This window comes from Medicago truncatula, chromosome 3 (genome assembly GCF_003473485.1).
Source record: "Medicago truncatula cultivar Jemalong A17 chromosome 3, MtrunA17r5.0-ANR, whole genome shotgun sequence".
NCBI lineage: Eukaryota > Viridiplantae > Streptophyta > Magnoliopsida > Fabales > Fabaceae > Medicago > Medicago truncatula.
Window position 1 is genome coordinate 8911859 of NC_053044.1, and position 15975 is coordinate 8927833.

The 15975-nt window shown below is 33.5% G+C and overlaps 3 protein-coding genes across 5 annotated transcripts; 1 reads left to right on the top strand and 2 right to left on the bottom strand.

Annotated features, from left to right (window-relative positions):
• Positions 1-834: 834 nt before the first annotated feature.
• LOC11440749 (30S ribosomal protein 2, chloroplastic) lies at positions 835-10562 on the bottom strand. Its single transcript, XM_003599004.4, has 4 exons — positions 10198-10562; positions 2534-2635; positions 2127-2423; positions 835-1118 (listed from the first exon to the last, which is right to left on the bottom strand). Exons 1-4 carry the CDS (start codon positions 10465-10467, stop codon positions 1080-1082), a joined length of 708 nt encoding a protein of 235 aa, XP_003599052.1. The 5' UTR covers positions 10468-10562; the 3' UTR covers positions 835-1079.
• Positions 2872-6537, top strand: LOC112419855 (putative nuclease HARBI1). 3 transcript variants are annotated; one of them, XM_039832256.1, is made up of 5 exons: positions 2873-3299; positions 3786-4328; positions 4412-5125; positions 5208-5526; positions 5632-6537. In XM_039832256.1, the coding sequence occupies exons 4-5, from the start codon at positions 5212-5214 to the stop codon at positions 6226-6228; spliced, it is 912 nt and encodes a 303-aa protein (XP_039688190.1). In that variant the 5' UTR covers positions 2873-3299; positions 3786-4328; positions 4412-5125; positions 5208-5211; the 3' UTR covers positions 6229-6537. The 3 variants fall into 3 exon arrangements, with proteins under 3 accessions (XP_039688189.1, XP_039688190.1, XP_039688188.1); XM_039832255.1 differs by having other exon boundaries at positions 2872-3299; positions 4412-5526; XM_039832254.1 differs by lacking the exons at positions 5208-5526; positions 5632-6537 and having other exon boundaries at positions 2879-3299; positions 4412-5046.
• Positions 10563-11907: 1345 nt separating the features above from the next.
• LOC11423887 (FT-interacting protein 1) lies at positions 11908-15368 on the bottom strand. The gene is made up of 2 exons (XM_003599005.4): positions 14012-15368; positions 11908-13702 (listed from the first exon to the last, which is right to left on the bottom strand). The coding sequence occupies exons 1-2, from the start codon at positions 14843-14845 to the stop codon at positions 12068-12070; spliced, it is 2469 nt and encodes an 822-aa protein (XP_003599053.1). The 5' UTR covers positions 14846-15368; the 3' UTR covers positions 11908-12067.
• Between the last annotated feature and the right edge of the window lie 607 nt (positions 15369-15975).

Consider the following 15975-nt stretch of genomic DNA (forward strand, 5'->3'; position numbering starts at 1 on the left):
AATAGCAACCAAGAAAGAAATAATGCATGGAGGCTCAAAGTGGTTTCACATCGAAAAGAAATCAAATAGATATGACATTGTAAGGTTTAAAACTTGTGACATGATTCAAGTCACAAATAGCAACCAAGAAAGAAATAATGCATGGAGGCTCAAAGTGGTTTCACATCGAAAAGAAATCAAATAGATATGACATTGTAAGGTTTAAAACTTGTGACATGATTCAAGTCACAAATAGCAACCAAGAAAGAAATAATGCATGGAGACTCAAAGTAGTTTCACAAAGCTCTAGGTACCAAAACAAATTTCTCGTGTGTATGACAATATAACCGATAGTTCATAGTGGTAAAAATGGACATCCTCATGGAACCCTCATATATGAGCGAAAAAAGAGTAGCAAACAGTGGACATATATATTTGGCTCAAAATATCACCGGTTATGCTACACAGAACTATAATAGTGACATTTTTTTATGTATATTTTATTTGTATAAATCAGTTATCTTCTGCAGAGAAATTAATCATTCAAGCCAAAAAGAACCACAATGTGCTATAAAACTCTCCTCTAAAATATTTCTAGCATTTCTGCATATTCCCAGTGTTGGATTTATATTCAAAACATCTGGAAAAGTTAAAAGAGACATCAACCATATCATTGATACTCTATTCTTTTTTCTTCCAATTTTTGGAAAAAAGATACTCTATTTTTTTTTATCTAAATATGGGATGGTTAAAATTGATGGATGAAAGGCAATGGCAAACTATAGCATAAGAACTCCAACTTTTGCCTCTGCATCAGTGAATGTTCATAAGGGTTTTCAATTCACATACACAAAAAAAAAAAAAAAATGGAATCAAATACATAAATATGTTAACAACAATAGACACAATGTAGCATGTAAAAAATATGCAATATAATTAGAACCAAAAGAAAAATGTAATATAAATGTGAAGAAAGTAACAAGGTCTCAAAATCATTCTGGACAACAAGGAGAATTGAGCTGCACTAAACACTATTTTACTCATGAATCTCCTTGGAACTCTATCAGCTGAGAAACATGATCTGCTACATTGATAATTTTCTACGCCTTATTCACACGTATTTTCTGCCCTTCTAACAACTGCAGTTAACAAATACCAAATCATAGTCAGCATTGTATTTAGAACAAACTAACACTCATTAAATCCCTGATTATTTTCAATCTATAAAATTAAATCCCATTGAACAGAGTCACCAAACCATGATAGAAATTGTATGTCATGTTAATATATTTGGAGATGTGAAACTTGTATCATGATTCATGAAAAATATAAAGATACATAAATCTACAAAAAATTGAGGAAAATTATACATGAAAATCAACAAGGAGACAAAAAGGGATGAGAGTCGCTATTTCATTAGGTCCACAAATGTGATGTTTATGAGGGAACTTGTGATGACAAGTGTGAGTACACAATTTAGTTCCAAAAATGTAGGACCATATCAACTTAGACACCAAAAGGATCGATATTCTAAAGTGATGCATAGGATTGCAGAATGTAAATCAGATTGATCACTACATTGGTATTTTTAGGATTGATTTGATAAGAAATCCAAACGGAGGGACGGACCAGATTAACAATTTTCAATTTCAGGGATCATTTTAGAAATTTATAATGAGCATGCTATTATGATTTTGTGATAGATCTGGTCAGAATGGGTATGTAATTGATGGAATGGAATAACAATATACACACTCTTGGAAATAGCTTCCGCAAGTTGGTTACACAAATGGTAACTGCTGGAAATTAAACAATATTCGCAAAACAGAACAGGACAGAGCAATATATATGTTGAAAAATAAAAAAGGTATGCGGTAGTTTTGATAGTCTGCGTCTACCACAAACCCTTCTAGTAGGAGGTCTACTAACATTTTGCCAACGTTAGACGCCCTTTGTAAACTGTTTTTTTTATCTTATTATATTAACAACACATTGCTGACAGAAGACTGCTTTAACAAATATATACAAACAACATCATTATCATCATCAAGCAAGGTTTGGAGAAGTAACTCTAACGGCGCCATCTACTTAGTATATCAGGATGTTTCTGCATGCAAAATAAACAGGAAGGGCAGTGAAAAACTTACAGCATTGTTGAAAGATGAGATAGCAGCTTCTACATCCTCATCTGATGAAAAAGTAACAAAGCCAAAACCGCTGGATTTTGAGGTCCCAGGAGCCCGTGAAACCTTGGCACTAAGAGCATTTCCTTTTTCCGAGAAGAATTTTTTAAGGCTATCGGATGTTACATTCTTAGCCAGATTTCCCACATATACCTTGTAAGGACTGTCAACAAATGTGGATTCCCCGGCCTGGACTGGCAAACCTTCCGTTGTTAAAGGTTTTTCAGTTATATTCACTTTAATCTCACGCCCTCCAATTTCCTGTCATGAGATAAAAACATGAAGTTTGTAAGTTCTATAAAAAACCTAAATTGTTGAATGAACATTAGCATTCTTTTAATGTATTTTGTAAACTCTGTAATGAAACTTACAGTGCCATTGAGTTTCTCAGCTGCTGCGTTTGCATCCTCAACGGTTTTCATTGTAACAAATGCAAAACGACGGCTCCTTTTAGAGTATTTATCATACATAACCTATGAATCAATCATAAAAAAAAAGTTAATAGTGTGCTTGATGCTCTCAATATTTGTGGTATATAAAATGATAAAACATACAAAGAAAGTTGGCGTTGTTTAACTACTTAAGAAGAATATAAGCAATGGCCCTGTCAACTAATATCCCTAGGTTATATGATAAATCCTACATTGTATTGTTCAGTACATGTTATCAACGGAATCTGTAGTCATTCCATTGAACAGTTTCCCCTTATAAAGGAGTAAAATTCATTAAGGCTTTGTTTGGGAGTTGGGTTTTGGAGGGGAAGGGAGGGAAAGGAAAGGCTTGTGAGTGCTAAACCCTTGTTTGTGAGTTTTAAAAAAATAAGGGAAAGGTTTTGGGGGGTTTTGAAGGGGTTAATTTATCCAATTTTAGAGTTCCCCCAATTTGGGGGGTTTTGGAGGGTTAAAGATACGAATTGACCATATTACCCTTACAATAATACAAAATTCCAATTTTAGCCCTAACCTAATTTCATCTCATTCTAACGATTCATTTCACTGTAACTGTGCACGCTCTCTCTTCTCCCGACGGCGACGTGAATGGCGATCTCAACCTGAACGGCGGCGAACGGCGGCGAGCGGCGGAGAAGGAAGTTGAACAACACAGTTTCCTTCATCTCTCTCGATCCTCTTTCTTCTGGTATCAATCTCAAACTATCTTCCATTCTTTTCCAATTTCTTTTCCTTTTGCTATTCATTCATGAATTGATTTATGTTTTGTTGTTTGATTCACAATTTGATTTATGTTTTTGTGTTTGATTCACAATTTGATTTCTGTTTTGCTATTTGATTTTTTAGAGTGAATCACATCTACTCAATGGATACTGTATAATCACTATTATTATGATTTCACTATTATTATAAATAAATGTTGCTTGTTTCACAAAAATGTATTATTTTTTGTTGGATTCAGTTTAAATGGATCATGAAATGGCTCGTCAAACAATTATGGAATTGATTAGATGGAGAGCAAGACTTCGAATGACACTTGTTCATGTCATATGTCTTGTAGTTTGTTACTATAGGATTAAAATCCATTCTCAAAGTAGGATAGTTGATCGTAGTTTGACTCTTGAGAAGGATAGAGTACGCAATAAGATAATGAATATAGTTGTTACTAGTGAAGGTCGGAAGATAATAAGAATGAGTCCTAAGGCGTTTTTGGACTTATGCTCTATATTACAACAAGAGGGTGGTCTTCTACCAACACAAAGGGTAACCGTAGAGGAACAAGTTGCTAAAACTCTTTACCTTCTAACACACAATGTTAGAAATAGAGAGATTCAATTCTGGTTCCGACGCTCTGGCGAAACTACTAGTCGTCATTTTCATCGGGTGCTCCGATCAATAATTGAGATAGGGCGTACCTATCTCAAACAACCAGATGGATCACGCATTCCGATAGAAATTCTTGGAAATCATCGATTTTACCCCTACTTTAAAGACTGCGTTGGAGCAATTGATTGTACACATGTTCGTGTAAAAGTACCATTGGCTGAAGCTTCAAGGTATCGTGGTAGGAAAAGTTTTCCTACACAAAATGTGTTGGTCGCATGTTCTTTTGATCTTAAGTTCACTTATGTTTTGCCTGGATGGGAGGGTACTGCTTCTGATTCTAGGATATTAAAACATGCACTACAGAGAAGAAATGGTCTCAAAATACCTAGAGGTAGTTAAAACTTATTGTTATCATTTTCCCTTTTTTTCCGCTTCTTTTTCTTATATATGTTGGTAATAATTATTTGCTTTTAGGTAAGTTTTATATTCTTGATGCTGGATTCATGTTGAGAAAGGGGCTAATTACACCGTTTAGATCAACACGTTATCATTTGAAAGAATTCTCAGCCAGAAATCCCCCTAGAACAGCTCAAGAGTTATTCAACCTTCGACATTCATCGTTGCGTAATGTTGTTGAAAGGGCTTTTGGAATTGTGAAGAAAAGATTTCCTATCATTTCAAGTGGCGCTGAAGCAACTTATGGAATCAATACTCAAAATTATATTATCCTTGCATGTTGCATTTTGCATAATTTCTTGATGGGGGTAGATCCTGATGAAGACTTGATTGCTGAGGTAGACGAAGAAATCGCCAATCAAAGTGCATCTCAAACTGGTCATGGCCATATAGAAGTAGATGAGGATGAAGAAAATTCAGATTTAGGTCAAAATTTTAGAAATTCTATACTTGGTGCCATGTGGACCAATTACCTATCATATCATAGTAGATGATAATGATTTACTTAGCTATTATTCAGTGTGTATGTTTCCAAATAGCTATTGCCAAAAATATTGGAAACTTGTTTGTTCAAAATATTCTATAATTTGTAGCTTTAAGTGGAAGAATGTGTGTTGTTATTGTTTCTAAATATTGGAAACTTGTTTGAGTAACTTGGATATTGATGTTCCTGATATATTGAATAAACATACTATTTGTTGCAACTGTTATTCCAAGAGTCACCAAAGAAAGGTATACATGAGTTCATCTCAAATTTATCTATAAATTTATATGATGATTTTATAATATGATATCTTTTCTTCTAATATAACAGAATCATGTCTACCTCTAAAAGAGAGACATGGACAACAGAGATGAACAATGCTCTTATTGATGCGTTTGTTCATCAAGTAAGTGCGGGAAACAAACAAGGTGGGACCTTTACATCAATAGCATACACCAATATAACAAAGGAGATGTCCGAAAAGTTTCAAAGACCTTTTGACAAGGAAAAGGTGAAAGATAGATGGAAATTGGTGAAAAGAAATTTTACTAAATGTCATGACATTTTCAATGGCATGAGCGGTTTTGCTTGGAAATCAGACACACATATGTGGGATGCTTTACCTGAAGTTTGGAAAACATTAATCGAGGTACATACTTATAACTTACATTAATTGAGTTGTTGGGTTTGCTTGCTTATATATATGGCCTGAACCTATGTCAGCATGTGCACTTATTTGAATTTTTTTTGATAGGCAAAACCTGAAGCTGCACAATGGATGAACAAACCTTTTGCCAATTATGACAAATTGGTTATTGCTTGTGGAGATGAAAGGGCCACTGGAGGAAAGGTTATGAATGATGAAGATATTCGCCAAAATCATCCCCTCAATCGTGAGTCAGAATCCATTGGTACTAGTGACCAGGTGACACTAGAGAGTTTGCAAGAGGGCGGCAATGAGCAGGATGTCACTTCTCCTGAGGTCCAAATTCCCCCAGAACCTAGAGCCAAAAGATCTAGAAAGTCCCGAGATGAAGATGAAGTTGAAGGGATAAAAGCTGCCCTTTTGAACGTTGCTGATGCTTTTAGAGAGAGTACTGCATCTCATGATAAGTATTTTAAAGACAGCATTGCAGCTTATGAGAAAGCTAATTTAAAACTTCCAATTTCAGAAGAAGAAGTTTTTAAACTTCTTGAGGAATTGCAAGTGGATAGTCATATGATCATTCGGGCATATTCTTATCTTCTAGAGTTTCCTGAGAAGGTTAGAGCTTTACTTGGACTTCCAAAACACTTGCGGAAGAGTTTTCTATTAGAATCGATGGTTGGTCAAGGTTACTCGTCAAGGTAATTTACCCATTTTCTCATCAAGTCAATGTTATATCTTGGCATTGGTGTATGAGTAGGTTGAAGATTGCAGCTTGTTTATTTTATTGATAGTGTTTGTCTATCACATATTAGAACCCACCTATCATCATGCTACTGATGGTTGTTTCATCTCTACATATTGTTTTGGTCTCTAATGAGGATCTTGAAGTCCTAGATTATGACATTAGTATAGAATTTTGTAATCTTGTATTGGGATTTAGTTACTAGCATATTTGACACATTTGTCATTTTTATGTCATGTATTGATATAACAGGATATGTTGCATTTTCATTTTTAAATGTCTTATTTACAAGTAAGATATTTGTCAAAAACTTTCTCTAATTTATTTGAAAATAAATAAGTTGTTTTGAATAAGCGGTTTTTGAAAAAGATGTCGTAATAATCTGTTTTGAATAAGCTGTTTTTTTAAAAGAGGTTGTAATAAGTTGTTTTGCATAAATAAGCTGTTTTGAATAAGCTGTTTTGAATAAGCTGTTTTTTTTAAAAGAGGTTGTAATAAGCTGTTTTGCATAAATAAGCTGTTTTTTTAAAAGAGGTTGTAATAAGCTGTTTTGCATAAATAAGCTGTTTTGAATAAGCTGTTTTTTGAAAAGATGCCGTAATAATCTGTTTTGCATAAATAAGTTGTTTTGAATAAGCTATTTTTTTAAAAAAAGAGGTTGTAATAAGATGTTTTGCATAAATAAGCTGTTTTTGAAAATGAGGTCGTAATAAGCTATTTTGCAGAAATAAGCTGTTTATAATAAGTTGTTTTTGAAAATGATGTCGTAATAAGCTGTTTTGTATAAATAAGTTGTTTTGAATAAGCGGTTTTTGAATAAGCGGTTTTTGAAAAAGATGTCGTAATAAGTTGTTTTGCATAAAGAAGCTGTTTTTGAAAAAAGAGATCGTAATAAGTTGTTTTGAATAAGTTGTTTTTTTTTTTTTATAAAAAAAAAAAAGATCGTAATAATTTGTTTTTCATGAGATAAGCTATTTTTTAAAATGAGACTGTAATAAGTTGTTTTGTATAAATAAGTTGTTTTTTATAAAGTGATTGTAATAAGTTTTTTTTTATTCTATATATAATTTGTTTTTTATGAGATAAGCTCTTTTGAATAAATTAGAAGATAAATTACAAAGTATAACATAATGTATTAATTTTAAGAGAAAAAAGGGTAAAATTGTCAAATTATAACATAAGCCCTTCATCTCCTTTCCTTGTTGGTGTCTTAACTCCCAAACAAGGGGAAGGTTTTCCTCCTTTCTCCCTTCCTTCCCTTTCCTTCCCTTCCCCTCCTTAGCCTTTCCTTTCCTTCCCCTTAAAACTCGCAAACAAAGCCTAAAGGTTTCAAAGTTCAATATTTATTTTGTAACATGAACTAAATATTTCTTTTTCCTTTAAGATTCTTGATAGACTAAGGTAGGTCCTGACTCACCATCACTACTACATTAATGCTTACGAAATCAAAATTCTGCTACAGGGGTGCCCAGTGCACAAAGCTTCCGCCTATGCAGGGTCTGAGAAGAGGTCCCACCAGTTGGTGTATTGTGAGCAGCCTTACCCTGTTTTTTACACGAGGCAGTTTCCAGGACCTGAACCGGTGACCTTTCAGTCCCATGACAACAGGTTTACCCCCCTCTCCCCCCAGAAATCTGAATTCTGCTATTTTAATATTAATGTAACCTTTGCCAGGGAGAGAAAACAGGATGTGTGCAACTATGTTGCATTTTGATTTCTACAATATGCATCTATGTGAATCGCACCACTCTATTCCTGCCTTAAAACCCAGCGCTGCACCAGCACCATTAATGTGCGATGCAAATGGCGTCAACATGACGACCAGCCACTGTTTCACTGCACAGAGATACGACCGTGGTGCGAATACCACTTGTGACTACTATAATCTTGTCTTGCAGACCAAAAGGGATAAACGGCCATAAACTTAACACAGGAAATCTGGCCATAAACTTAAAACATGAAATCTTCTTGTACCTTTTATACCAAAGGAAGGTTCTCCATGAAAGTAGCAGCATAATACACACATCATATCCAATCCAAGGATACGAGTACAATAACATGAAAGTAGCATCATATTACACAGATCATTGAGGACCTACTAAAATCATCATCCCATTTCTATGTTGCTTTGAATGGATAAGGGTACAAATAAATTTATACAAGATGAACAAAACATAAAAGGAGAGTAATTTGTTCACATTGACAACAAAATTCCAATAGTCTAAGTTTAATTTAATAGCTAAACATACCAACTTCCACAAATTAAAAATGATAAAAGATTCTAGCATCAAAATCGGATATAGAATCGAATATACTCTCTCCCTCCCCCTAACAGAAATAAGCAAATCCATTCAAACACTTCAGTGCCAAACATCCCAAATCCCTCTAAAACAAACAACTGAAACACTGCCATTTTCAAATATACTTTATTATTTATCAATACAAAAGAAAATCATATGGGTTTAGGGCTCATATCAAGTTTAAATTTGAAAGATCTCTCACCGTGGAAAATACCCGATTTCAAGTTAAGAGACGGTAAGAGAAAAAGGAAGAGGAGAATGAAGATCAAGACAGAATCTGAGATACCAAAGCCAAACCCCTTTGGTGAAAAGAGTGTGGCGGCACCTTCATGTTCTGACCTTTCTTTGGTGTATTTTTCTTCTTCTTTTGGTTTTGATATTAATAGAAGTTGGGATCTGATTTTCCCATAGAATTGGGTACTTCCCACTAAAGACTTCTCTCATTATAATCATCGCCCATTTAATTCTGCCTTCAGCAAAAAAGTCGAGAGGGATTTTCAAATTTACTGAAATAATAATAAACCACCACACCTACAATGCACTCCTTTGATAAAATTAAACATAACAATAATCAAACAAAACTTGCTTATTTATTTCAGTATTCTAAATAGTTAAAAATACTTGCTTATTAGCCAAACCAAGTTTTCTTCGAACTTTTTCATTCTCCACTCTTCTGTATGAGATGTTTCATTTACCATTTTACCTTAAATCTATTTTACTTCATTACTATGAACTTGTTTTTTACAACTTATTTTGTAAAAGTTCACTTTATAGAAAAATAACAATCACTTTTGAAAGTTTTCATTCATCTGTTTGTTTGTTACAGATTATTAAAAATAAGTTTTAAAATAATCTCAAAACTGCTTGAAATGAAAAGTTGTTTTGAGTGGCTTTTCTTCAAAATCATTTTTTATGATTTGATTTAAAAATGATTTTTGTTTTGGCAAAAAGACACAACAACTTATGTTTTTTTTTTTGAAAAATCTCTATAAATTAATCTCATTATTTACAATCAAAATCACTTTTTTTAACATGTAACAAAAGGACCCTAAAATATACATTTCTTCATAAGCGGAAGGCTAGAATCATTTAATCAAACCTAATTTTGCAAACTTCAGTTCAAACATACACTAACCCACATAGACTAATCTCTCATGCCGGCTAGAACAACAATGAGCGATGAAGCACAAACATTCCTTGGATTAGGCATGTCTTGGTGTCGGACATTTGTCGTGGCCGACACGGACACATAATTAAACTGAATTATGTGTTTTTCTCAAATTATTAGTTGTGTCGGTCTGTCAATGTCCGGTGTCCGTGCTTCATTGAGCGGCAAACTCCCCTACAAGAGATCTAACACCACTACATTTCATTACTAATTCGAATCCAGAACCTCCGGTTAAGCTGGAACTGAACCACCGCTCTTGGTCAAACAAATTACATTTTGTAACACACACATTTAAGAAAATTTACGAAAAAATAAATTAAGCAGAATAAACAAACCCATTTCAACCAAAATTAATTTCAAAAAATCAAAACACACACTAAACGTTACAAAAAAACAATGTTTAAGAAATCACAAATTTGCAACAAAAAAAAAAATTATAAAAGAAAAAGAAAAAAGAGTACCTCAGCTTTTTCAACAGCACCATGTTCTTGAACAATTTTCTCAAGTTCATCATTACTAACAGTACGAGGAATGTTACCAACGTAGAGTTTTCTAAGAGCAGGAGAATCAACCGTGGCTTGTTCAGAAGAAACAACAAAGTGTTTTCTAAAACGACGTGTCGTAACGACAAGAGAAGAAGGTGTTGTTGTTTTGGGTTTTAAGGTAAAGTTTGTGTGAGTGTTGTTGTGAGTTAGAGAAAGGAAATTGAGTTGTGAGAGTAGAGAAGCCATTGTTTGTTATGAAGAATTGAGGATTGAATGAAGAAGTAACTGGAAATGGTGGTTTTGTTTTGTTTTGAGGTTTATCTCGTTATCTTGTTGGTGCTGTTGGAAATGAGTTTCTAGATTATATAACTGTGTTTGTTGGGTCGGGTTGACCATTAATCCGATCCGGAATAATGTACTTTCTCAGTCTAAAAATGTAAAAAAATTGGTCAATATAAATTGACGTATTTCATACAAATTTTGAATTAAATGTATAAATTTTTGTTAGATCAATTTTTGCTTATATTTTAAAATGAAAAAAGTATATAATTTATAATGTAGATCAAATACATTATTTTTGTTTTTTTTAAGGGAAATACCTCAATTTTGTTGACTAATTAGTTTTTTTAATGACAAAAAATCCTTTGTTGTTCAACCGACAAAAAAAATGTTGAAATTGTTCACTGGCACAATGGCAGATCCAGAAATTTTACTAAATTATGTCAAAGTTATATCATAAAAATTTATGTTATACTCTATAAACTTGTACGCGTGCAAAAATTGTATAGGTTTATAATTTCTCTAATGTTGATTCTTTAAAAATATTTTTATATTTCTAGCAGAGTATTAAAAGTATAATCATATAGGTATTTTTCAACAAAGAATAGTTTAGAATATAATAATAGTTTATGGTATTGCTAACGATATGCTCTAAGAGAATTGGTTAAATATTTCATAAAAAAATTATTATAAAAATAAACGCTATTTTTATCAATATAATAACTACAACAACTTTATATAAAAAAAAAATTACATTTATTAATTAATGCTCTTAGAAAACTCATTATGATCCTTTTTTGTTTTGTAATTTTTTGTAGGGTCGTGAATGAATTATGTGAAGACAATAATTCTATATAAGTGGGATCAAACTACATAAATATATAGTTTTGGGTTAAAAATACAATAAGCAAATGGAGGCAAGTGATCGGTTGACCCCAATACCCCCACATTGAATCCGTCCCTGGGCTGCCATGACCAGGTTCGAACCCGACTCCTCGAGTTGCGTGTCTTAGTTTTCAATGTTTAATGTTATTTCGTCCATTTATTTTTTGTAATAATCAAGGTAAAATTGAGCTTTGAATAATTTGGTTAAAAAAACTAAAGAATTTGGTTAACTTTGTCTTTGATTTTGATTAACTTAAATATATCTATATAATGTAATGGAGTTCGGTCATATAAACTCAAATACTACTTGAAATTGTATCTAAAAAGACGTTATAAAATATTGAAGAAACACTATAAACTAAACTTTTAATAGAAGGATTATTTTTTACTAAACCTTACTTTGATCATACGAGCTTATATGGCTTCTTGAGTCTTACATCTGTGTGCTTTTATGTGTCATCTCTATATTTCTTGTTTGTTTTTGTTTTACTTTACCTTTTGGTGGAACTTATAACACACAAGTTACACAATTAGACATCTATTTATTCATTGATGTTGATGATACATATAACAAGTAAATTACAGCACAGTCCTAATTTAGCATCTATTTTTTTTTACCATGAAACATTAACAGAAGATAGATTTTGAACAGTAAAAGTAATATGAAGAAAATAAACAATTATCACAGCATGCTATCTGTTTGAGCTGGTAATCTCTTGAAGAAATTGCTTGGCACAGAAGGCATCTTGCTCCGAAACTTCGGATGCCGAAGAAAGTACAAACCAGTTACCAAAGCCACCACTCTTGGTGGTGTTGCATAGAGAATAACTGCAGAACACAAGCTGAACACTATAAAGAGACTAGTTGCTCTTGTATCTCTCCAGCTCAGTAGAGAATGAAACCTCTCTCCTTGTGTAGCTATGTCTCCAACAACCGTTTGAATCCTTCCCGCAACACTTCTAAGCCTATCATACCTCATTCTCACCACATCATGAGGTTTAGAACTTGGAAATGTATCAAACTCTTCATCGAGTTCGTCTGGATTAGCTCCTTCGGCCCATGAGAGTTTAGTATCCATGTGAGGTGGATTTCTTGGACGAAATCGATAGTTCCATAAACCAATTAAGAACATGTAGAGAAATATAGTCGGAAGAATCAATTCTGGATACAAAATCAATATTAGGAATAGAATGTGTACTAGTACCGATGTGACCGGATTCTTCCAATTGCAAACTTGGTTGAACCATTTCCCCATTGTGATCGCGCTAGAAAAAAGCGACATCATGCGAAAGAAGTTGGCTTTGCTTCTTCTCATGCTCCACATATGTGAATCAACATCTAACATGTACTCAACTGCCTCTTTCCTAAGAGGAGGTTCGGCTCTACCTAGCCTCATAGCTACGATATTCATCGCTTGGTACCTTAAATTTTCAACTTGATTAACTGTGAAGGGACTTAAATAATGCATCTTTGGAAGCAAAGGTTGTCCATAAATATAAACCATGTTAGCTATTGAAAGAGTAGTGAACCTTATTGCTAGTTGAAGCTCACCCATTTTCTTGACACCATTTTGATGCAAAACAAGAAGTGGATAAGAGTTTGTGTAAATTCTATTAGCTTCAAGTGTTGAGAGCCTAATCCTAACCTTTCCGATCCTTGAATCCCTAGCTGCATTGCTTCCACCACTAGGAGCTTTTTCTCCTCCACCACCTAAATGGCAATTATCAAAAACTCCTAGTGTTATTACAGTGCAAGGATCATAAACTTCCCATGTGTATTGTTCATTCCATTTAGGACTAAAAGTGTCAAGAATAGTTCTAGTTCTGATCCATTTCTGACCATACTTGGCTACGCAGTACGCATCGGTGCTTCCACGGCTATTGTTCATCTTCATTGGAAGAAGCTTTTGTGCTCCTAAGATCCCTACTTCAAGCATTCCTATAGGCTGCTTCCATAGCTGTCTAGCTGTTGGTCTATGATCACTTGCATACAAAGTTGATTCATCTAAGACATGGTAACCACCTTCGAGGCAAATTCTCATGTGAATCCTGCTTGAAAATTTAACCTCGTTTCTTCTATCACCTTCCATCATTCCAAAACCGTATTTCTCAAGATTGAACCATCGAGAATGAACCGGCCTATGGTCTAGCCGCTTCTCAAACAGTGTCAATGGTAACATTATCTTTCCAAGTACCTCATCTTTTGAACCGTGCACACGATCCTCCACGGTAATCGTCAATTGCTCCTCAAATGGTTCGGCTGCCACAAAAACTAAATCTTCATTCCAAATTTGTGTTGTTGATCTAGTTGGACATACCTGTTAGAATATAAGAAAAATACTTTATAATATCAATGATGTTATTTTAGAATATCTTAGTTTATTTTCTATAATCAGTTTATAATCTTAGAGTTAGATTCTCTCTTAAGATTAGTTTTTATTTTACTTATTATTGTTTTGATTTTTTTTTCTTCCTAATTTCCCTATTTAGTTACAACTGAGTCTATTTATCCCTATTAATAGGGATTAATGTTTAGTATCAAGTTTCTATCAAGATGTTAGTTAAAACATTTCAGATCTTATTATTTCTCTCCTATTTTTATTTAAAACTCATAACTTTAACAATACCTTAGTTCTCAGTACTTGGCTGCCCATCTGAGCTTTGATAAAAACCTCTGGCACCCGGTTTCTGTCGCTCGATATCACGTCTTGTGCTTCGATCACATTGACCCTTAGATACCATAGTTTCGGTGAAACATAAACCTTTGATCTGATATTGAAAACACCTTCTCCATACACAGTTGCAGCATCAGAATGCCAAGCATCTGAGAAAGCTTCATCGGCTTGTGTTCCATTCCAAACCGCGAGCATAATGTCGCCTCTAACCCTTCCTTCTCCTCTTCTGTCTTCAAGTCTATACCATTGAGGAGCCAATGGACTATCTGGTGGAACTCTAGTTGGAACTTCATTGAGGTCAAAAGCTACTCTTCCAATGTAATCATCTCTACCAACCGTTTCTTTATCTTTCACAATCACTTCTAAAATAGAAGATTGAATTTGATCTTTGGAGAAAGCATAGACTTGGTTCCATTCCGGATTCGATCTCTTATCAAGATGTTTTGTTCTTCCTTTATAGTTTCCTAGCCTCACTTCAACATAAGGATCACATGTTGAAGTGAGACTGTTCAAGGTGAGATTCTTCGCTTTCACGACTCGGACATAAAGATAAAACATCTGCTCAACAAGGTCATAGGTACTTGTTGATCTTTCACCACCACTCATCCATCCTCTTCCATTATAATTTCCACCATTTGGCCACCGTTCGCCGAGTTGTGGACTTGTGTCTCTCACATTATAGTCCTCTTCATGATGACTATTTGGATGGCCTTGTTGAACTTGAGGGTTAATTGCGTGCATTGTCATTGGATTATTACCTCTTGGTCTTCTCTTTATTGACATCATCTTGGCTTCTTATAGAAAACTTGTTTCTTCTATTTGAATCTTGAAAACTATCAATGCTTGTAAGTTTGATAGATTTCTTCACCTTTAACAAGATTTGATCAAGGTATTCTCACCCTTCCGACGATATTTCAGCCGAGAATAGGCCTCGTCTCGTGGTGGATCGAGATTTCAGTAGTTTGGTTATATCCAAAAGGAAAAAAAAGTTTATGATTCTAAATGGTGTTAAGGTTTTTTGTGTGGTTTGTTTTCAAAGTCTAGTTTCACTAATGAAATTGTTCTGCTTAGTGTTAATCCAATAGGTAGCTAAAGCTATAAGTAGCTATTCACAAGTAATCCAATATTCGATTCTTAATCAACCAAATTATAGTTAAGAATTCAAAATGTGGAAGTTCACATAGTTAAGGTTGTCTCACTTTCTCACACATTAGTAGAAGTGTTTGCAACTTCTTTGGTTTCAAGAAAGGAATAGTTTGATCAAGAAGTTGCATAAGCTTAAAGCAGAAAAGTATGAAGAGAAAGCTTATGTTTGATCAAATGTAAAATATATGAAACTAGTAAGCGTGTGCTTGGTTTTATAAGCTGAATATACAATTATTTATGTTTTAAAATAATCACCTATAAGTAGTAAGTTGAAAAATAAATTTTAGAGCATTTTGAAAACAAAAACTATTATAGCATAGAACATTTAAACATTTTAAACTCAATTTTACGCACATAAAATCACTTTTGTACATGCACCATGTGTGAATCAAAGTCTAGGTTTAGATTCATTTTAGGAGAGCCAAAAAGGGATTATGAAGACTTAGAATTAATTTTAGGGTATTTTTGGCATTTGGGGTTCCCAATTAAAATTTATTTTAATTATAGAATTACTGAAAATATGGAATTTAGTTAGTTAGTTAAAGTTTGTTATTAGGTAGTTAGTTTGTTAATTTCTCACAAGATCTCTATATAGAGCAAAAAGAATTAATTATAATTTGTAAAAAGAAATCATTTTAATTTGAAGTTATATAATTTGTAACTTTGCATCCAAATGCAATGTTCAGACTTAAACTTATTGTTCAACTCGTTTTCCGTAAATATATTCAAACATTAATTATTTTAATTTCCTTTAAACTTTTTTTTTAATT

What these genes read in the sequence shown, in the direction of transcription:
- LOC11423887 (XM_003599005.4), bottom strand. Translation starts at nt 14,845, where the DNA reads ATGATGTCAATAAAGAGAAGACCAAGAGGTAATAATCCAATGACAATG. An exon ending in GCCAAGTACTGAGAACTAAG is followed by an intron (nt 13,703 to 14,011) that starts GTATTGTTAAAG and finishes ATATTCTAACAG; the next exon opens with GTATGTCCAACTAGATCAAC.
- LOC112419855 (XM_039832254.1), top strand. Translation starts at nt 3,803, where the DNA reads ATGAGTCCTAAGGCGTTTTTGGACTTATGCTCTATATTACAACAAGAG. An exon ending in TGGTCTCAAAATACCTAGAG is followed by an intron (nt 4,329 to 4,411) that starts GTAGTTAAAACT and finishes ATTTGCTTTTAG; the next exon opens with GTAAGTTTTATATTCTTGAT.
- LOC11440749 (XM_003599004.4), bottom strand. Translation starts at nt 10,467, where the DNA reads ATGGCTTCTCTACTCTCACAACTCAATTTCCTTTCTCTAACTCACAAC. An exon ending in GTGCTGTTGAAAAAGCTGAG is followed by an intron (nt 2,636 to 10,197) that starts GTACTCTTTTTT and finishes ATTGATTCATAG; the next exon opens with GTTATGTATGATAAATACTC. An exon ending in CTGAGAAACTCAATGGCACT is followed by an intron (nt 2,424 to 2,533) that starts GTAAGTTTCATT and finishes ATCTCATGACAG; the next exon opens with GAAATTGGAGGGCGTGAGAT.